We start from the raw sequence: 22,306 nt of genomic DNA, 5'->3' as shown, positions 1-22,306 counted from the left end.
CTTGGCTGGGGACTGTCGATAAGACATAGATAGATAGATATATATATAGATAGATAGATAGATAGATAGATAGATAGATGGAAAGGCAGATTAAGAGAGAGAGAGAGAGAGAGAGAGAGAGGGGGGGGGGGGAAGAGAAAGAGAGGGACAGAGAAGAGGAAAAAAATATACGTACTACAAATTTAGTTTCAAGACCCCAAACATATCAAATATAATTATCTTAAATGGATGTCTGAATTGCTGTCCAAGAGAGAAAAAAAAAACCATTAAAAGAGATGCATACGCTTTGTAAAAAAGGAAAGCAGGTAGTTTCATTCATTTTGATCTAAATACCTAGCCAATGATACGAAGGAGGCCATGGTACAGAGGATGCACTGGTGTATGTGCAAGCTGTCCATCGACCTCGCCGTGACATCAGCGTCTTTTGGTCACCTTTTGAATTTTAAACGACATATTATTTTGTTGAGGGTGTTTTGCTTATCGAGAGCTATGTATTCAATATCATCCAGTCAAACCACTGGAAAAGTTTGTGAGGTAGCGCCCTGACTGGTTTTTATTTTGCATTCAATCAACTCAGTTCCAGCAAAGCAAACGTCATTACGATATGTATATATACACTTATCGCGTTCATCGTTCTCTGGGGACGTTATAGCAAATTAGCCAATTCCTCACCATACCACTCAGAGAGGGCACGCAAATTATTGATTAGGATGAGTTCCTTATTGTTGGCACAGTCCAAGTTGAAAGAGTTCACTGCGATACTTCTCTGTCCAAATTCGTCCTTTGAACCGTTACAAAACAAAAAATTTGCACATTATGAAACTCTTTCATAACAACATGTTGAAACGCAGTGGACTCTGGTGTATATTTAAACGTTAGTTCAACCCGATCCATGGATCGTGGACTTAGACCACCCTCTGTTAGCACAAACTAAAAAAAAAAGAAGAAACGAGTTTATCTATCTTCCATCACTTAGCGCTCCACGCGGAGGTACCATCAAGGTACAGCTGGACCTTTTCTCATGGAAAATTGTATCTTATCTTATAAAGTTAGATGTGACTTGTGAGAAATGCAGTAAATGATTGACTCGGGTAAGCGGCAGGCCATCTTCAGAATTGCCCTTGCCACGACAAATCTAATGTCTTATCCGATCTGTACCACCTCATTATGTTTGCCCTTGTCTACGTAGTGGGCACAAAGAAACGTATATAGGCCTATAATATAACTGCGGCTAACAATGCACTGTTATTTTTTCTCTTTTTCTGCATGATCTCGAACTGGATCCTACAAACCTGTTAACATCAAGAAGAATGGGGTGAAAATACACTGGCCGTGGAACGGGGTGGGGTTGCTGCTCCCGAAATTTTTGCTACATAAATAGACAAGCAAACAAGCAAAGAAAGAAAGAAAGAAAGAAAGAAAGAAAGAAAGAAAGAAAGAAAGAAAGAAAGAAAGAAATTACATGTACGCCTGGAAAAATACAAATCCGATCATTAAGTTAAGGTTTCGTCGACAAATTACCCCCTTCTTCTGAGCATTGCCCACAGACCCAACCGTGTGACGTAAACAATGTAAGACGAAAGTCTTTTCCTCTCTCTCCGTCGTCCCCACTCCTTCTCCCAATATTTAAAAGAATATTAAACTCCCCTCTCTCACGCGAATACCAGTTTGATTATCAAAGTAAGTTATGAAATTCTTAAAGGAAGGAAAAAATCCCCTGCACTTTTGTTTATGGATACTATTTCATCAGCATCACTAGGATGTCACAATCATGTAAGAGTTGAGCGTTTGTAAAGAGACATTACATCGAATGCCACAATTGCGGATCGATCAATGTTAGATAAGGTGTTTTTTTTTTCAAATCTATATTTGGGATTTTTTGTTAACTGTGCGGGAAAGAAGAAATACTTATGGGCACTTCTCTTATATCACGTTTCTTTGGGAATATTGCCAAGTGCTTCTGTCATCATAACCTGGTGTAAACGTATAAGTAGCATCAAATATTAACACACAAAAAACCTATAAAACCCCCCAAACCGAACAAGTCTGTATTGTTGACTGTACAAAAGGAGGCCATCATGTCTATTGTGCTTTCTTGATAAACATTACAATATCATTATGACAAATTTGCATTCTATAGCTTGTGTGTTTGAATGTGGATGTGTGAGTGTGTGTGTGTGTGTGTTTGGGGGATGTGGGTGGGTGTGGTAGTTGAAGATGTCATGACACGCCCCTCTGTTGTCGTAACACTCAACGACGTGTAGTGGAATGACTGCGCTGAATCGTAAGGAGTTTTTTTTTTTGACAAGTGAAATTCTGTTTTCTCCTTGCTTGTCAAACAGTGAGATTCTCCAATATAAAACCACCACGCACCATGTACCTGAGACGAGTGCTTCTTTAGTAGGGCATTTCAATGACAATCGTCAGTTTTCTTCTGGAATGAAAGCATTGGTGATCACATCACATAAAAACGCTGAGCAAGATTTTCACGACGCTGATTGCAAATTGTGTCGCCAATTTTACTTTCATCGCAAACCCCGCTGACTGAGATAAGAAAAAAAAAATGAACGCGTACGACTCGAAGTCGAAATCGATGGGGATATCGGAGAGCGATCTGGTGCCAGAGGTGAAATCGAAGAGCAGCTCGACGATGTACTTGGTACTTCTTGGTATCATCCTCCTGCTCGCTGTCACAGCCGTGGCCGTCATCGCCTTGGTCATGGCCCTGAGGAAAGAGGATAGTGAGTAACGCTTCTAGAAAAATTACGACAATCTTAAGTAGGCAGTAATATTCATGGTAATACTCGAATAGCAAAAAGAAGGGACCCCCATCCCACTCTTTGGTCATAAGGACCGCATGCAAATTCCTTAATACCGTGAAGGGGCCTGAGATTTAACTTAAACAAGAAACAAAAACAAAATAAGACAAAATAAAACAATAAAAAGCCAGATCTCTTTAATGAATCAGCGTTTTTTAATCTATATTTCTTTTTTGGACTCTTGATAAATCTGAGAAGGGGGTAATATAACATATCTTTAAAAAAAGCATAGAAAAGTCTATTCAATGTTAATCTCGTGATGGAATGCTTAATATTCCTGCTAGTTTTGAAAGCTTGTTTCTCATTCAGGATTATTTCAGTTTGAAAAGTAGAAATATTGACTCCTTGTTCCCACCCCCTTGCCTTGAGATAGGGAGTTGGAATGAGAGCTCAAAGAAGAAGCATTGCATTATAGTAATTGATAAAGATTATTAGGGGGATCTCATGGCAGGGAGTTGAGTCTCACCTCCCTGCTCAAAGGCAGGAAAAGCTTGTGGAAAGCACGCAAATGGTATGAATGGGGTCGGTGGGGGCTCAGTAATTCTGGCAGTTCTGAGATAGGGTATTAGAAGGGAGGGGATGAGCGCATCTAAGCATACCCAACAATGTGAGGGGGGGGGGGGAGGGTCTTTCATCAAGACCATTACGAAGCTTTCTCCAGGTAACCGTTCGTGCAAGTAAGGAAAATTTGAAATCGCGTGTTCAATATTGATCAATGCATACATCGAGCAAGATCAGAACCCACACCTTCGGTTTAAGAGTCTCGTGATATACCGAGGTTGTTCCTTTTCGTTCATTTCCCTACATCTCTTATAGAAACTGCCTGAAACGTCATTCCAATCGTTTGGGTGCGCTTCACGAGTTCGACACCCACGAGTCATACTGCCTACGAGTCGAATAGAGCCCACATTCAGCTCACGAGTCATAAAGTCCACTAGCTAGACACAATGGCCCGAATTCACGAAGGTGGTACAAATGAAACCATGGTTTAAACCAAGGACAAAAACCGTGAGCGCCAAGTGTCGCATGGAATATTTCGTTACGAAATCAGTCATTTCGTCGATGAAATGATTATTTTGTAACGAAATGACAACATTTTGGAACTAAATGAACACTTCGTCCACGAAATGATAATTTCGTTAACGAAACGGTCATTTTGTTGACGAAATAACCAATTCCGTAACGAAATATTCCGTGCGACACTTGGCGCTCCATGGTTTTTGTCCATGGTTTAAACCATGGTTTCATTTGTACCACCTTCGTGAATTCGGGCCAAAGAGAACAAAGCGCGAAGGTTCGAGACTAGACAAAAACAGGTTCCACGAGCTCGGCATGACACTACGAGGCTTTATGCAGCTCGTGGACATTGTAATTTTGCCTAGTGTCTATATAGCTCATTGGCCTGTTAAACCTATTTCAGCTAGCGGGCCTGTTTTACTTTTTGTCTTTCTCGTTGGCTGCATGTCTCGTAGGTTGTATGACTACGCATACATTCACAACAGGCTAATTTTGATTACAAAATGTATTACGATTTACAATGATAACATTTTCCTGGGAACCCCTTAATTACCGTTTCTTTTCACTAGTTCCACTTAAACACAGTTCATTACTTGGAATCCACTTATTTGTTGCAATGTCGGGCAAGCTTCCAGCAGTTTTCTATTTGTCAGGATCAACCATTGTTCGAAATGTTGATGTGTAAAGGCATAAAAATACATCAATAGATATGTTACCACGTGTGCTCATAGACAGCAGGGATATGGGTATAGTCGTTTCGTAGCGCTCGGTCTTAATTTAATGTTTACCTATCCAGTAACTTGTCTATCTAGAGCACATTCGCGCGTGCACATGATAGCAAACGTGTAAACGAGTCACGTAGGTGAATCATGGCCACGCACGCGTTCTTTTGCCTTTTGTTTACGTTGTGAACTTGTCAAATCACGTGAACTCCGATGTGGTTGAAACAAAAACGGTCTTGAACTCCGTCAACTGAGTGATTTTTGGTATGTTTGTGGTTATATAGTTTGTATGATTACAAAATGATGCAATTGCAGTCAAACTCGGCTTGATCTAATCCAAAGAGACATGAGAATATCCATCGACTTACACAAGAATTAAGCCAATTGTAGCCATCTGAGTTAACATTTCAACGACTTAGGCAATTTTTCGACTTAGGCGAGGTTTAGTTAGTCCACCCAGGGGGATAGGGAACGTGATGGAAGGAATGGCAAAGTAGCTGTGGTGTATTGTTAATCCTGAAAGTGTGAGCATGGAAAAATGAGGTTTTACACTTTCGAAACCCGGATGTGGGTGACCCCCAAAAGTAGATCGTATAAGGACAAACTTTGATGTGCTACCTCAACAAAACTGTGTGTCAGCAGAGGGAAAGAAGATTCATCACTTGAATTACCATTCAAGTATAAACAATTGCGATGGGGCCATTATATCTTTGAGACCAAGAACGGAGATAAAAGATTTATTCAAAATATGACATGTGATATCAATGGCGGCTTCTCTTGACTTAATAAGTTCTTCATCAACCTTCACAGAATCTGATATTTCCGAAAAACCTGCCTTGTTTCTGTTTGCTTGACCTGAGTCTAAAAGGAGGCCATAAAATCCATTATACTTAATTGAGAAACTACACCAGTCCTTATCTTGTTCAGTTTGCATTTTGAGTTAATCAAATCGTTACTGTGCACTGGGTGAAGGTAGGTGTGTAGGTACATTATGTGTATGCTGTGACACGCCCCTTTTCTGTCGTGATGCTCGTGGATGGGTACTGGAGCGACAGCGACACATTGTCTCAAAGATATCGATATAAGCTGATTGTTTTCTCGCCAGTTGTCAAACAGTCAGCTATTCTAATCTCATCTTACACCATCGAAACGAGCGAAGAACCATAGAGTCGGACACTTCAAGGAGGCTTGTTAATTCTTCTTTTGGAAGAAACAGAAGAACACTGATATTGTACCATATCATATAAAGAGGTTGAAGCAAGAATCCCGCCTAAGACTGTTGTCGGATTCACGCGAGTGTACCGATTTCCTGTTTGATATCGTTATTTATTGTGCACGACGCTGAAATAATACAGAGAATCAAAGATGAGTTCGTACGACACTAAGTCGAAGTCGATAAATATGTCTGAGAGTAATCTGGTGCCGGAGAAGAAGTCGGAGAGCAGCTTCACGATGTACCTGACTCTACTTGGAGTCGTCTTCATGCTCTCAGTGGCGGCGGTCGCAGTCACCGCCCTGGTCCTAGCAGTCAGGGAAAAGAATGGTAAGCAATGTTGCTAGAAAGGCTCTTCTTTTCAAGGAAATAACAATCACCGAAGGGACCGTATACTCAGTAACCGTGGTGGTAATGACACCATTCCTGTGATCCGATATATCTCCAGGGTAGCCTGAACAGTGTTGGCACCGCTCTTCTCAAGAGCGTTGTGATTATCAATCGGCAGCATTTCCAATAAATGAACATTCGGGTCATATTGTTTGGAAAAAAAGGGACACTTTCGTCAAATCGTGGGCAAAATGGAAATATTGCTTATAAGTTTGGATTGCCGCTGAAATACCAGGCACAAACTTCATGTTAACTCCCATGTCGCTTTGCCCCCTTTATTTCAACTGAAGAAAAAGGTGTAAACTTCATTCCACAGTCACAGTGTGTTTTTTTTTCTCCCGCCTGGAACTGTAGCTTTCAAAGTTATATATTGTCTCTAGATGTACAAAGATGTGTTTAAATCTTTGCCTTTTCCCTCACTTACTGAAGAACAATGAATACCTTAATCGTAGTTTATACACTAACCTTTATTGAAAATACATAAAGGCTCTTACCCACCTGCAAGATATACTATATTAAATTCCTCTTCCCGTGCACTTGTAATAGGCCTTTTTTGTCCTTGATTACTTGATTTGGATAAAAAATCATTACCCAGCTAAATTTGAAAGAAGGCGTATTTTCAATTCTCTGTTGACCCTCACCCCCTCCGAAAAAAAGCAAACACTTAAAAAGACATCCCGCATATACACACTGATAAAATCCACCTGGTCAAAATTGACATATTCAATTTGTCCAAATTTGCCCAAATTTCTCAGCAGTATGTTCCTTCCATAGTCACAGCTTTCATTTAAAACAGTTTAACGCTGAGGTAAGTTTTCATCTTGATATTCATATTGCACACACCTGTCACTCTACTGAACACTTCGCACACAATGTCATGTACTCGTGTTGAGGTATATGAATCATTCATTCAGTAATGTGATGACGGTATATATTTGTATTTCAAGTTTCAAAGCATATTTCACAACAGGAGCTGCCATTATTGAAAGGCCAATAGACGAACCCATTCAGTTGTCGTATTCTTCTTAAGTCATTATTCATGACTGGAAGCTGAAAGAAATTGATAGAGTGTGCAGCATTGGTGGCAGCAAGGAGCTTCAAACACAGCTCCTTGGTGGCAGCGAAGCGCTCCTCCGTTGTCCGAACAATAACGTGTCCACATGACAGGGAACGTGTGTACCAGGGCCACCTCCCTGTGTCTACGAGTCACGTGGACGTATCGTGGTAGAGTATCTATGCGTCCTGTTTCGTTGCTGTTGTTTTTATCTGAAACTGTTTGATCACGTTAACCTCATACGTCGACACGGTAATGAAGCTAACAAAAAAAAAAAAATTGTGAGTCTTGACCGAAAAAACCCGAACAAACAAACAAACAAACAAACAAAACAAAATAACAACATCAACAACAACATCAACAACACCAAAACCAAAACCCACAATTTACCAACACCTTCGACCTAGTATGATAGAACCAAATCCAATATAAAACCCCATCAGTTGAATTGATTACTTTGGAAAATTTAACCAACTGCACAAACCTGATCAAATTGAATCAACTTTATTAAGTCATAATCAGTTCAAGTAATATGCCATCAAAACATTATGACTTCTCAAACGGGATAAAACCTTTATGAAATGATTGCCCCTTAACGATACTCCGTATGCTGTAGCGTTTCTCTGTCTTATCTAGCTGTAATGACCTGCCTCTGGATCAGATTATTCCTGGGAGATATTCCTGTCACAAACATAACAACACAAATACGCACAAAACAATACAAAACCAGGAAAGAGCGACTTTCGATTTTTACTTTGGGAGGGGGAGGGGGTGGTACTTATCCTGGTACTTGTATGTGGCAGCGGTTGGAAAAGACAAACTTAGGACATTATCATTCGATCGCTCTTTGTGTGCAGTGGTTGGCCAGGAGACGTCACGATTGTCCCATGATGCTTTGCAGCGCGTATTGACTTTTCGTCTGGTTGGTTTGTTTAATTTTTGTTTTCTACTGGCTCCTCATCATTCTGATAAGCAGGAGTTTTATTATTATCATTTCCCTGAATTTAGTGTTGTTGTAGCATTGTAAGCCCTATGTCATGCCTCCCTGACTTCTCCGCTTCGAACATTTATTTTTATTTAGTTATGTATAAGTTTATTGATAAATCAAATTAAGTAAATAGTTAATATCAAATTAATAATTAGATTAAGTAAACAATTAATATCTGAGTAACTAATCAAATTACGTCAATAATCATTAATATTTCATTAATTCCTTAATTTACATTCTCTCATAAGTGAGGAAAACTTGGCAATCAGTTCGAAAGTTATGAATTTTTTGAAGTGTCTGAGCAGTCATTGCTGGATGAGAAAATTAATGCAGCTTGTAATTTTACATATTGTGTAGAACGATATTAACAAGGTATAAAAAAATCAACATATTTTCAAGCTTCTCGCAAAATTAAAGAGCACTTGACATGTCTCTTTCAGAAGGCATGCAGGGGAAATAATATTACAATCATTGACCTGCTTTCTTGGTTTACACTAGAAATAAATCGTAATAACGAAATTAAAACAGTCGAGCATTTGAAGGCACACACGCACACACACACACACACACACACACACACACACACACACACACACACACACACACACACCAGGGCGGATCCAGGAACTCCGCAAAGGGGAGGTGCCTTTGCAAAATTGAAGGGATGCATGCAACCCCAATTTTCTTTTAATTTCTTTTGTTTTAACCAAAAATAAACTTAATAAAATATAATGTCGTGCTTTACGAACTCTCAGATCTCAACTCATCATGACTCGCCAGTTTTAGAGATCTTATCGTAATACAAACGTAGATAAAATGGGCCAATTCATACACGTTTTGTTAAATCACCTTTTATATCTCAAAGGGTGGTCATTATCGTCATAAACACCGTATTGACTATTCATTCTGAAGTGCAAATTACCGTCTGATAAGCAGCCTGTTTTGCCATATCTTTTTTTTATGGTTATGACTTTGTTAGACTATAAAGTTGTAACTCAAATGACATTATTAGCTAAGCCTGATATTAAAGAGCTACTGTAATTACACATTTGTTTGATAACGATCTGGGCCTATAATGTTAAAATCGTAATGGTATGCTCCCTTACAGAAGGTTTTCTCTTTTGTGGAAGGAGACTTGTTATATACCGTTCGTTTTGAAAATGGTCATAAAAATAGCAACAACAAAAGATAGTTGAGAAGAGAGTCTGCTTTTCCGTGTCCCAAACAGCTGCTAACGAAAAGTTTGGGACAAGCCGAACTGTTTTCTTTAATAGCTACTTGTTGGCAAAAGTAACGAGGTCGGATTTAGACGATGCTTTTGAGAGCGTGACGCGATAAATAAAATGATCTGTTTATTTGTCTCGATCTTCCGGAAAAGAGTTGTACAACCAGGAAAAAGATACGAAAACTACAGTACTGGAAAGTTCTGTCATGTACAAAGCAATGAATGCCTATTTGTCTACAGGGAAATGTGGCATTTTGACTTTTGTTCAATGAAATAGAATTACAAAGTAATGAAAGAGTGCGAGTAAACTTTTTTTGTCTTTTCGTTTGTGGCAAAGACCGAAAGAGGACGTGGATTTGTTTGTCCTTAAAACATCACACTATTCTTGTCAGTGGTCCCTCTCTTCTGTACCCCCTCTCTCTTTATCTTTCTTACAGTTTCATTTTTTCACTCAATTCTTTGAAACGAGTATTTCGCGAAAAAAAAACCAAACTTCAAAATGTCCTCTGCAAACCAAAACTTGCTCCAATAGAAAAGGAAAAGGAAGACAAGTGAGAACAAAGAGAAGCTTTGAAGAGAGGGAATCGAAATCACGAACCCTTTAATGGGCTTTTTTTTTTGTGGAAAAAGAATAGCAATCTTAGTATATGCAGACGCTCCAATTTTTCAAATCAAATGATCTCTATAAATGATCTTGAGGGGGTGCTGCACACCCAATGTACCTTTTGTGAGAAATAAGCGAAAGTAACATAGGTTATGATATTAATATGCGCTCTGGAATTCTCACTCCATGTCGTCAAACCTGCCGGTCTCCCCCACTGAAAAGTTATATCATGGCCACAACTGGTAAAATATATTACGCAGCTCACACAAAATCTGGATATCTACGTGGTGGAAGTATCAATGAAATGCACATACAGACAGACACGTTGAATTATCATATTATTTTTCTCTTCCCACTTACGTTGCTCCTTCCACGACAATGAATAACTTCCAGGTTGTTACTTCTATGGTCATTAAAAGAATTTCTTTATAGACCTACTTTGAATTACCTCATAGCCTGTCGTTTTCAGAGCTTGTGTGTGCTCAGTTCATGATAACTATGGTAACTCCATGGTTTGTGTTGATTTTTTTTTAATGTAAAAAATGTTAAATGTGTGAGACAGCTGATTACACTACGATGATGACTGTCTTTTCTCAACAGCCACTCCACTCCAGTGCAGCGCCTACCCATGTGACGCGTCATGTGACATGAACACGGCCCCCTGCGATGGTCTCATCTTCAACGAGCAGTTCGACGATTTCAACCTCGATATCTGGGAACACGAAATCACGGCTGGGGGAGGTGGAGTAAGTCATTATCATCTTTTTCTTCATTCTTGTCTATTAAGAACTAGTTCTTGGCATTGGGACAAAAAAAGAGAGAGGTAGACAGACAGAGAGAGAGAGAGAGAGAGAGAGAGGGAAGGAGAGAGAGAGAGATTGATATTGGTTTATTTCGTAAAAACAAGAATGGTACGTAGGAGCCCAGAAGCTGAATTGCGTGCCATTGATGAAATGTACACAACAAAACAATATAATAAAGAAAGAAAAAGAGGGGGAGAGAAAGGGAGGGAGAGATGGAGAGAGAGAGGAAGTAAAAAAGAAAGAAAGGAAGATAGGGAGAGAAAAGTAAAAAGAAAGCGAAGAAGAGGGGTGTGCATAATTAGGAAATTAACGGCATATCACACTTAAATCAACAATGATAAACATTTCTGCATCTTGCTGTTTAACTACCGTTATAGTCATAAACCTAAGTGATAATCAAATTTTACGTTATCATTATAATCAAAGAGATAAACTTGTTTTTTAATAGACAAATCTTTATCACTTTCCCACGATACAATAAACTGACACAAGACGAGTAGGACCTACTGACTAACTCAATTTGCCTTTTCTCTTTAAACGGCGCCCTCAGTGTTGTTAAAGTTTACCAGTCGCATGTTTCTGACCATCAGTTACTGAGATCAGTGGCATTAGTACCCTCTGAGCCACGGAATTGTGGGGAAATTCTCAACTTTAGGAAGAATTGCGTTAGCCAATGAGGAGTTAGAACAAGAGTGATTACAATGATGTAGGCAATGTTTTCGATCCTCTACCGTTGCTGATGTGTACAGAAGGATCTGAATACATACGACCTAATTTAAACTTTGTCATTGCGATACGTTCTGCAAGGAGTACTAAAGACATAATGATGATGAGTGTGTGAAAGGGGTACTCGTAAGAGCCTATCAATCATAACCTATTGTATTCATCCAATCCTGTCTGTTATCTTTCACAGAACTGGGAATTCGAGTACTACACAAACAATCGATCAAACAGCTACGTTCGAGATGGCGTCTTATTTTTGAAGCCGGTAGGTCCAACATCGGCCAGCCCCCTCCTCCCCACTGACTTTATGATCGGACTGTGCACCAATGTCACGTGGATTGACATGATCATCACTCATCACCCTCAACAAGTCCCTTGAAAACTCTTTAATAGTCAACATGATTCCGTTGACTATAACTCATAAACCTTTTTTCCCCCCTTTCTGCTTCTGTCCAACTCGAAGACAGAGTAGACAAAAAAAGAAAGAGAAGAAAAATGACATTACTTGATAATGTGTCTTCCCTTTTGAAAACAAATCTATTATCATCGGTCACATAGGTCTTGGAGAACGTAAGCTATCAAGGCACTCGTCTTTATGCGTTTATTGCAGTCAAACAATGACATTGAGCAGTAATAGATGATGGCGTCAAGTAGGAGAAACGCTATACATTGTACTTGACCTGCTGTTTAACTTGACGCACCTATAAATAATTTGGTCTCATAACTGTCATATCGTCTATGCTCGAGACCTTCACACATCCTCTATGATTGAGAAGTTTGTAATTTTGTAACACCACGGTTTTCTGTGTTTGGCAACAAATATTTTTATGGAACGGATGTCAATCATGTGACCAAAACTTGTTATCCACATTGTATGTAGGACGTTGTGTATGGGGGTGTACATTCACACTGGCGTAACTAATGCCCCTATACCACAGAAATTTTTTTTTCTCATCGGTCACTCGTCGGAAGGCGTGTCTGATACTGACCTGATCGATGACCAACACGAGTTGGATTCATCAGACTGTCACCCGATACACTTCGGTGGGCGGCAACTTTCCTTCCGACGAATGACCTATGAGGAAAAAAAGATATGATATTCTGTGGAATAGGGGTATTACTCGTTCATGTGACAACTTCTTCCACATTCTTTGATGTCGTGCTGCTCTCATTTCATTGGTTCCATAAAAAAAAAACCTAAGCAAACAAAGAAGCCAAAAACCTGCTGCAAGTTTTATTTAATTGTCGTGTACGAACACGGTGGCGATCGTAACGAATGGGTTCAATGACTCACAGGTAGCACAAATGGGTGATGTTCATTATTCCAAAGGTTCGTTATTCCGAATGTTCGTTATTCCAAAACACACAATTTTCTAAACAATGTACCCATGTGTGTGTGTGTGTGTGTGTGTGTTTTAATCCGAAAATGAAATAGGATTCATTATTCCGAAGGTTCGCTATCCGAAAATGAAAAGAAGGTGTGTACTAACGGACCTTCAGAATTACGTACTTTATTTCGTTTTCGGATTATGACGTACCTCGGAATAACGAACCTTCAGAACGTTGCAGAACAATGAACCTTCGGAATAAAGAACAGTACCTGCACAAACTGTATTAACATCTCTTTTTTTTTCGGACTAATGAACCTTCAGAATAACGTACCTTAGGAATAACGAACGAATAAGGACCAGCAACCGCACAGGCTGTGCCAAAATCTCCCCTATTCCTCGTCGCATAGATTGGCCTTTAAGTGCACAATATCAACAGATTGTAATCATACATTTTGCTAAGGCTTTGTTGATAAGCCCTATACAGTACGTACGCTTACTCTCATAGTCAGGAACAGTTTTGTGAGTCATTGTAAGTTGAATCCTGTCTATTCTCTCGCTTTTACTTTGCATTTATGTTACCACCAGACTGGAAGACAATGTCATGTATTATCTTCCTAAATCCCTTCTTGAATATAACAATTTACTCATCTGAACGAAAAGCACAGTTAACATTCGGGTATCATCGTACACTACCACACTATCTGAATTGTTTCTCTGGTCCATAATGTTAAAATTGTTTGCTGTTCTTTTTTACATTTTGCCAGACCCTGACGGAAGATAACTTTGGAGAGGGTTACTTGACTTGGGGAACATTGAGTCTTTGGGGTGAGTATAAGATTGAAAGAGCAGGAAATTATGGAAGGAGCTCCGTGTTCCTAAACATGAGCGTCCACTCATGATCATGATCATATCAAAGTTCTGGGCTTGAATTATTCCTATTGCAAGTCTCAGCATGTCTTCGTGTATTTACATTTAGAGCTTTCGTAATCCACTTGCACTGCAAATATAGAATTGCAGCGGAAGAGGAAAGATAGGTCCTTTAGGACTTTAATCCATCCATCGATTGTGGCATATGTCGACAATAGTTTTTTTTTTTGTTGTCCAGACACAATGAATTCATTACCAAATTTTAGTGATTTAAAAAAAAAAACCATTTATCATTGATGTTGTTATTGTCGTTGTTCGTGTTTTTTCTGCCGTAATCTCTCTTAAAAAAACCCCAACAACTTTGCACTTTCAAATTTTGCAAATGTATTGTTATGCTATATGTTTACACTACGGAGCTTGGCGGCCACAACAGTCCAGTTTGCCGAAACGTACGTAGCGCGCCGTGGGCAGGGGGGGGGGGGGGGAATCATCATTCTTCTTCCTCCCACCCCCCCCCCCCCCCCCCTCAGAGTCCAGTCCTCACTCCAATGAACACGTAGCTATCAGACGCCATTCTCACGGTGTCTGGCTAGGTCACAAACTATTTCCCTCTCGCCCCACTGCGGACAGCGTCAGAGTTTAGTTACCGCCTGTTACGGCCTGGTCACGTTTTGTTGCGTTTTGTCCATGGTGGCGTGAAACATTGACCGTGGCCGCCGGGAACATGGTGTGAAGGTAGCATACCGGTAATACTTGTACCATTAAAGCACTATTGCCAGGTACTAAGGTGATGATTGGTTGTATCCAACACACAGGTGCATCACCGGCTAACCTATGCACAGGGAACGCCTGGTATGGTTGTGAACGGGTTGGCAATGGGAATAACTATCTCAATCCCATCCAATCTGCTCGCATCAGGACTGTGGACTCCTTCTCCTTTAAATACGGACGACTTGAAGTACAGGCTAAGATGCCTACTGGGGACTGGATCTGGCCAGGTATATCAGCTTCTCACGTGGATCTCTGATTATTACTGCGTGCACTCTTCCTACTTGATCTTTGCTATTATCATTCATCCTGCCATGTTTTCAGTTCATTTGCCTCTTTCCCAAATTCTGTATGTCTACATGAACATTATGTGTTTTTTATTTTTGTAAGTTGTACAAATGTTATCGTCCGAATGTGTAAACTGCAGTTCATATCCGCAGGCCCATGACTTTGACCTCTGATAGGTCACTGACCTTTTTCTCATTCCGTCATATCCGCCATATCCGCCATATTTTTCTTTTACTGTTTTCCTAGCTCAACTACCGTCCAATTCGTATTCTGTTTCTAATCTGTTTGTTCAGTGTACATTCTTAAAGAGATGTGAAAGAAAACCGAATTGAATTGATTACCGTTGACCCCTCCTGTCTGCAGCCCGTCTCATATATGCTTCTTCTTCTTGCTTATGAGGCAGCAGCAGCTAAGTAATGTCCCTCAATTGTTGTAGCCAAGTTACAGTCTGTGGAGTAGGGTGTGTCAGGTCCATGTTGTCAGGAGGGCGGAGATCAGGGCACTCACTCAAGATGTGTTGAGCAGTCTGTTCTGGTGCACCACACTGGCAAGCTGCTGACGGGCGTAGCCCCCAACGATGCATGGCTGCATATATGCTAAAAGAAATGGTAATAAATCCGTGTACGAAATACATTGGAACGCCATCTTAAGATCAAGTAATTAAATGTAGTTGACAAAGTCTGAGTCTTTGACAAATGTACAGTCACAAAAACAACTTTTCTGTGAACCTTTCATTCGCAGCTATCTGGTTGCTCCCTAAGCATGGTGCCTACGGCGAGTGGCCCGCCTCGGGAGAGATTGATCTGGTGGAGGCCCGAGGTGAGACTTCCACAGTATAGACCAGAGTCCAGTGCACTAGCTAGAACAAAAACGGTTAAAACGAAATTCTCATTACAACAAAGTAAAAATTCAGGTCCCCAAAGTATCATCTACATAGGTTATCTTTATACACCTTACTCTTCGGCTGTAACGGAATTTCGATATAACGAAAGAAAACTGCAGGACTTACTTATAACAGGGGGTCGCCTATACAAAGATTATGAACAAAATGCGTAATCATCAGTGAAGATGTGCGCTTACTTTGTTTACGGAAAAAAAAATCATTAAACAGATAGTTAAATGAATGAATTAAGCCTCCGATGGATTGCTCATCGCTTTTCTTCTCACAAGGAAGACACTCATACCGCATTCTTGTATTGTATTTGACAATGGCAGATTCATCCACGAAGTCCAGGTTCCAATTCCCAATTTATCTGGCGTGGAGGTTCTACAGTTCTTAGCAACATGTGGCTAACATAACACACGGTGCCAGTTCATGAGCAACAAATGAACGCTGAGAGAGCACCACAGCGTCTTCGCTGCTACTTCTTTTTGTATCACCCATTCCTCCGAAAGTGTTGATCCAAAATGATTCAGTGTCCAGACAACATCATTATACAATGATAATGCGTGTCACACTCGGGTGACTTTCCTATATTATACGAAGAAATTAAAAAGATGTGACGATAAAAGCTTATTGGAATCAGACAAGCAACCCCAGAAAGTTATGGAATATCAACTTTATAAAGACTTCGTGAAACAGTAATGAAATCAATATATCCAAATCTAATAAAGGGATAATGTCATTGCTTCACAGTTCTCCCACTGTTCTGTTAATTTAGCGATGTTAAAGACAATGATATTCATTAGTTTTGCAGATGATCCAAAAACTAAAAGCCCCTCTCTATATAGTTTCAAAGTTATTGCTTTGAAACCGTTTAAATTTTGTTTGAAGCCTTATCATGGATTTTGTTTAGTTAGATGAAGAAGGAGATTCACTTATAGCAGAGGTGATCATGAGCAAGCTTAAAAGATGTCTGTGAGTGCATAATATTGTCTTTACGCCAGCTAATCTGTGTACATATACGATTATGAATTTATGCTCACTGTTTCGTTAAAACTCTGATACTGGAAATGCAAAATTCCATGACTTGCCTTATTTCGTGTCGTCTTATGTTTTTATTCAAAGCAAACAGTTTCTGTTCTGCTTGATTATATTATTGCATGATCTCTCTAAAAAAATCGAGTGAAAATATTCACTCTTGAAGGAGTGAATACAAAAAAAAGAGTGAATTTAGAGTGAAATTGAAGTGAATTTCGAGTGAAAATTTTCATTTTCACTCATTTTGGAGTGACCTCAGGGATCACTCGTAGATTTTGGAGTGATCCTTGACGTCACTCAAAAACGAGTGAAAATGAACATTTTCACTAAAAATTCACTCCAATTTCACTCTAAATTCACTCATTTTTGTATTCAATCCTTAAAGAGTGAAAATTTTCACTCGATTTTTTTTTAGAGAGTATACTTTGATTATTTACTTTATACTTCAATATGGCGTGTACTGTCATGTGAATCCTCCGACCACTTGTAGGAACTATCAGTACTGCAGCTCAAAATTTGAATTTTGTATTGCCATCATAATGGCACATTTTATGACTTTGTTTTCCATATCTCTCTTATTCTCGTCCACATGACAGGTAATACTGATCTTCGTGATGCAACTGGTACATCAGTGGGCGTGGATCAGGTGGGTTCCACGATGCACTGGGGACCCTTTTGGCCGTACAATGGCTACCCAAAGACCCACGCAACCAAGTGAGCTTTCTTATACTTACGATTACGATGATGATATTAACAATGTTGACTGTGATCACTATATAGCAACAAAATGTTGACTGTGATAACTACTTGTATACTAGCAATATTGATTGCGATTACTAATAATAACACCATTGATTTTGATGATTAAAGACAGATGTCAATGATAAATCATATACTATGGTAGGAGGTGGGAATGGCCACATCAGCGTTTGCAAGGCTACTCACACTCTTGAAATACACTGAATTTGAGGAACCCATTGAAGAGAACTCTTGAAATACGCATTCTTACCGAGGTATCCTTGTATACTGTTACATAACTCACATAATGTGATATTATCTCTACAAACTGTATATACTTTCGCCCCGTAGACGTGAACTGTAGCAGTAGTAGTAGTAGTAGTTTAGTAATACGACTACTACTAATAATAATAACAATGGTGATGGTGATAATGATAACAGCGTGATCATTATTAGTACCACCATCTATTATAGGTATTTTACTATCATTATCATAATCGTCATTACCATCCTTGTTATTGTTTCGTTTGTTTCAGAAATCTTGCCGATGGCGAAACGTTTGGAAACAGTTTCCACAAGTTTGTTTTGGACTGGACTCCATCTGATCTGAAGTAAGTTGATTGACCATAATGCATATGGGTATGATGTCTGATTTATTTTTCATATATTCTTTTCTCTTTTAGGCGTGTTGCAAATAACAGATGACGTATATCGCATCTATCTATCAAATACCTGCTACTTTTGAAACAAACCCACATATTTTGTACAATCCTGATTTCATCCATATAAGAAGTGTGTCATAAAAAAAAAGGTGACAGGAAATTACAATGTATCTATTATAGTCAAACAATCATATTAATTGTGACATAATATAATCATCTGATAAACATTTCATTCATGTGATGTATCGCTATATTTCTAAATAAAGGAAACCCTTGTACCGTCGCGCCCATCTTTGTGAGGAATGTCGGAAAGCTGACATTGAAATTATATGGATTATCTCGTTTATGAATAAATAACGGAATAAATTCCTTCAAACTAGACCATTCAATTTCTAAAGAAAGTATCATATGTCCATTAAATCATTTATAATGAATGAACGAATGAACGAATGAACGAACGAACGAATGAATGAATGAATGAATGAATGAATGAATGAATGAATAGGCTTCGTGAATGAAACAACAACTACATTTGTAAAATGATACAGCTCCTTGTCAATACATCTGAATTCTTCTTGTCATTATTATCAGTGCGAAATGATCACCCCTTACAAAGGGGATCTCGGATAATACCCAATTCCATCTGGTGTGTTACATTTTCTCTGGCGCTGTGTCAATTGCAGAGAGCAAAAATGAAAGAAGACATGTGTTGTGTTGTGCAATTTTATGAACACTTGCAATCATAAGCAGTTACTGACCACTCGAATTTTTTTCTTCCTGCTCAACCATCTTTTTTTTTTTGTTTCAATCTTCCGTTTCCAGATTTTACATTGACGACGATCTCATTCTCACAGTGAACCCACCAACAGGGTTTTGGGATTTGGGTGATTTTGGTACCGAGGCACCCGGCATTGAAAACCCGTGGGCCAACTCCCCGAATAAGTTGACACCGTTCGACCAGGAGGTACGTAAGAGTTGAGGGAAAGGCATAATAAACCAAAGAAATAATGGATGGCAAGGCATTTAAACATTCTGAAACACATTATGATAACGCAATCAACATACTCCACGAAAAATTCTTATTCAAGCTTTGGTTGATTTGGACAGATGAAATAAACAAGAATAAAGTTTTTGTCAAAACTTATTAGAGGTTATAGAGCAAAATAAAAGGTTTAAGTTTTAACACCTTTTCACCAAGCATTTATTCCAGTCAAAATCAAATACAGTGCAAATACAGAACAAAGGGAGCGTCAGATTTGCGACGAGGACGTACAGGAAAAAACAAAAAATCTGCGCTTGCTCATGGGGATGCGCAAGACTACTCAGCGAAATCGATCTCGCGTCGTCTGAGCTTCACATCGTTTCTGGGCCATTTTTATAGCGACCGCTCAAATTCACGACGCGGAGAGCTACTTAATGTCATTATGAACGAACGAGAGACAACGTTGGCGCCATTTTACTAATATAGTCTACGTCATCGCGAAATCTATTTAAAAGCTGCTTTGCAATACGACGCATGAAGAAAGAAGAACTCTCAACGCAATCGTCGCAAATCTAAAGCTCCCTACTGTTATAAGACGATGCCTTGTAGCCTAGATAGCGTCCATGACTCTAAAATTGCCTATCAAAATACCATTCTTATTTTATTGCGTTTGCTCTTTCTGCATATTGATAAAAAGTGAATGTCATCAAATCCATCAACCTTCAGAGTTGTCACTTTCATACCGATGTTATACTTTCGTACAGGTGAATGAGTTGAAAAGAGATACAATTATAGTGTTGGGAATTTGCGATCAAGCAACGGCACAGATGATTTTTTGTGTATTCATAATGGACAATCTTTCTGCTGTTGATCTCATTCTTTTATAAATACATGTAACTATACAACTATATAGTAGAACTATAGTTGAGCAGTAAAGGTGTAGTTTTAGTGAGCACTGCCGTTTTAGGTACATTAAGACAACAAAATCAAATGCATTAATGTGGCAATTTGTGAGAGAGATGCTGTGAGGGTGTATCCATTCGAAAACTGCTTATTCAGCAGTGGTGAGTCGGTGGAATGAATGGGGTCAAAACAGGTCGGAGCTTTCGATCCTTGCGGAATCTTGATGAAAACTCTGCTGCGATCGAACGCTCAGGCACATTTTGACCTCATTTCGAAAATACACGTTGGGATCTCAACATGAGATAAATTCTATATGCATATGATTTCACCCCAAATTAATTTGGAAGTGTACAGAACACAAAAGAAAACATCTACTTGGACTGAGTGATCAGACACCAATAATATGTCGGTAATTGGCATTAAGTTCTAATTTAGCATTAAGTTCTAATTTGGCATTAACTCCTAATTTGGCATTAACTCCTAATTTCTACAGTTCTGACACTAAGTGATACTCGCTAACGATATTTGTCAAAAGTAGAAGGGTTCAACAAATTGTTTCTTCTTTGTTTAAGGCATCAGGAGTCGAAAGCTGCTTTTGAAGATGGTGATCGAGCATATTCATATATCAGTATTCAATCCAGTATTACAAAAATTTTGCAGCTCAGTGCCACTATCGACATTCAACAATCATTAAATCGTAAGCTGCACTATTCACTGCGTTCCATCGCTCCGATGTGGCTGTTGTCGTTTGCTATCGCATAAACTAGGCCGTTGCTTGTGGTTCAGTTAGAATAAAGTGCACATGCGAATCATGTCGGGGTGCTAGTACCAAAAAAAAAAAAAAAATGTCGTTTTGTTGGCTGTCGCAGAAGCGTTTAATAACACAATCCCGATCTGTTGCTCTCTTTGTAGTTCTACATCATTCTAAATGTGGCCGTTGGTGGCGTCAACTATTTCGCCGACGGATTACAAGGCACCGCGAAGCCATGGCTCAACACATCCCCAACTGCCTCCAAGGATTTTTATCTAGCGAAGGACGCCTGGTACCCAACCTGGAACCCCGATACCAACAACGGAGAGGATGCAGCCATGCAGGTCAACTACATCAAGGTGTACGCCAACGATTACACCACCTACCACCTTCGAGACCGTTAACTCCGCCGCAGGACGGCACTCCGAGGCCTGCTTATGAATTCTTTGGTCACCATTTTCACGAGAAACATACATCCACTTCTATCTTATATTGTGCATGACTCTTCCTTTAATGTATTAGTTGCATATTTAAAACGACATGCAACATCATAGTTCGGTTGTAAGCGTTTGTTCTTTTATTTTCCCCTGCGGTAATTGGTGTGTAAATGGTGGATTCGTCGTTTTGTTTTTTTTTCTTAAAAGAATGCAGAAATAATATTCGTCTTCATCTGGCTATTTTCGTCTTTATGCTGTGTCAACGTTTGTTGTATCTTCTGTCCATCCAACATGCATGGTCTCTATGAGGTATTAAGGTCCATTATTTAAGGGCTGATGCATTACTGTGGCAGTACTTTTAGTGTTACTGTATAATGCCAACAATTATAGAAATATGAACATATTTCTTCTGTCATCTTAAATACTGATCCATTCAGTAGTAAGCAGCGGCTAATTTCCATCTATTCAATTTCTTTGACTGTTTCTTCTTTACTTTGCTTGTTCTCGTTTGCCTGTGTCGGTTGTTAAACGGTTTGTGTTCAGCTTAGATATATATTGTAAAACAAATACCCTTATAAGTGGTATTATATTTTAAGCATATTCAATGCACTGAAATTGAGATCGTGCGTTACTGGTATATTAAATGTATTATTGAGAAATATACGAACACTTCCGTTTTTGTCTACTGTTCATTGCATTATAGTGTCCAAGAAAAGGTACTTATCAAAATCTTATTTTCTACTTTTAGGAATCATTTATCTTTCCCTCTTCTTTCTTCCTTGTACCCCGTTCCCTTGCTTCTCTTCTCACCTTCTTCCCTTCCTCCTTCCCCTCCTTGACTCTCCCATTATTCTCTCTTTATTTTTCCTCCTCCCTCCTCCTCCTCCTCCTCCTCAATTCTTCCATTATTCCTTTCCTCCATCCCCCCTTGACTCTCCTTATATATTTCCTCCTTCTCCTTCCCCTTCTTGACTCTCCCATTATTCCTTTTCTTCTTCTTCTCCTCCTCCTCCTCTCTCCTCATTCCGTTCCACCTCATCCTCCTCCTCCCCTTATCCTCCCCTCCTTTTCCTCCCAAACTAATTCCTCCTCCTTCTCCC

General features: G+C 39.3%; 1 protein-coding gene across 1 annotated transcript in view; it reads left to right on the top strand.

Moving 5' to 3' along the window:
* The window catches only part of LOC139716281 (beta-1,3-glucan-binding protein-like), a 29,660-nt gene extending 7,804 nt beyond the window's left edge, over positions 1-21,856 (top strand). The window contains exons 4-14 of the mRNA XM_071627847.1: positions 2,697-2,741; positions 5,916-6,101; positions 10,633-10,778; positions 11,749-11,823; positions 13,654-13,714; positions 14,572-14,754; positions 15,554-15,631; positions 17,330-17,447; positions 18,008-18,082; positions 18,956-19,097; positions 20,931-21,856. Of these exons, the coding sequence (XP_071483948.1) occupies positions 2,697-2,741; positions 5,916-6,101; positions 10,633-10,778; positions 11,749-11,823; positions 13,654-13,714; positions 14,572-14,754; positions 15,554-15,631; positions 17,330-17,447; positions 18,008-18,082; positions 18,956-19,097; positions 20,931-21,173 (1,352 nt within the window). The 3' untranslated portion in view covers positions 21,174-21,856. The remainder of the gene's footprint in view (positions 1-2,696; positions 2,742-5,915; positions 6,102-10,632; positions 10,779-11,748; positions 11,824-13,653; positions 13,715-14,571; positions 14,755-15,553; positions 15,632-17,329; positions 17,448-18,007; positions 18,083-18,955; positions 19,098-20,930) is intronic.
* Positions 21,857-22,306: the final 450 nt, after the last annotated feature.

Source organism: Diadema antillarum, unplaced genomic scaffold (assembly GCF_040938485.1).
Source record: "Diadema antillarum isolate AM-2024a unplaced genomic scaffold, OU_Dant_1.0 scf00000063, whole genome shotgun sequence".
Classification (NCBI taxonomy): domain Eukaryota; kingdom Metazoa; phylum Echinodermata; class Echinoidea; order Diadematoida; family Diadematidae; genus Diadema; species Diadema antillarum.
This window is presented reverse-complemented; position numbering and strand designations above follow the sequence as displayed.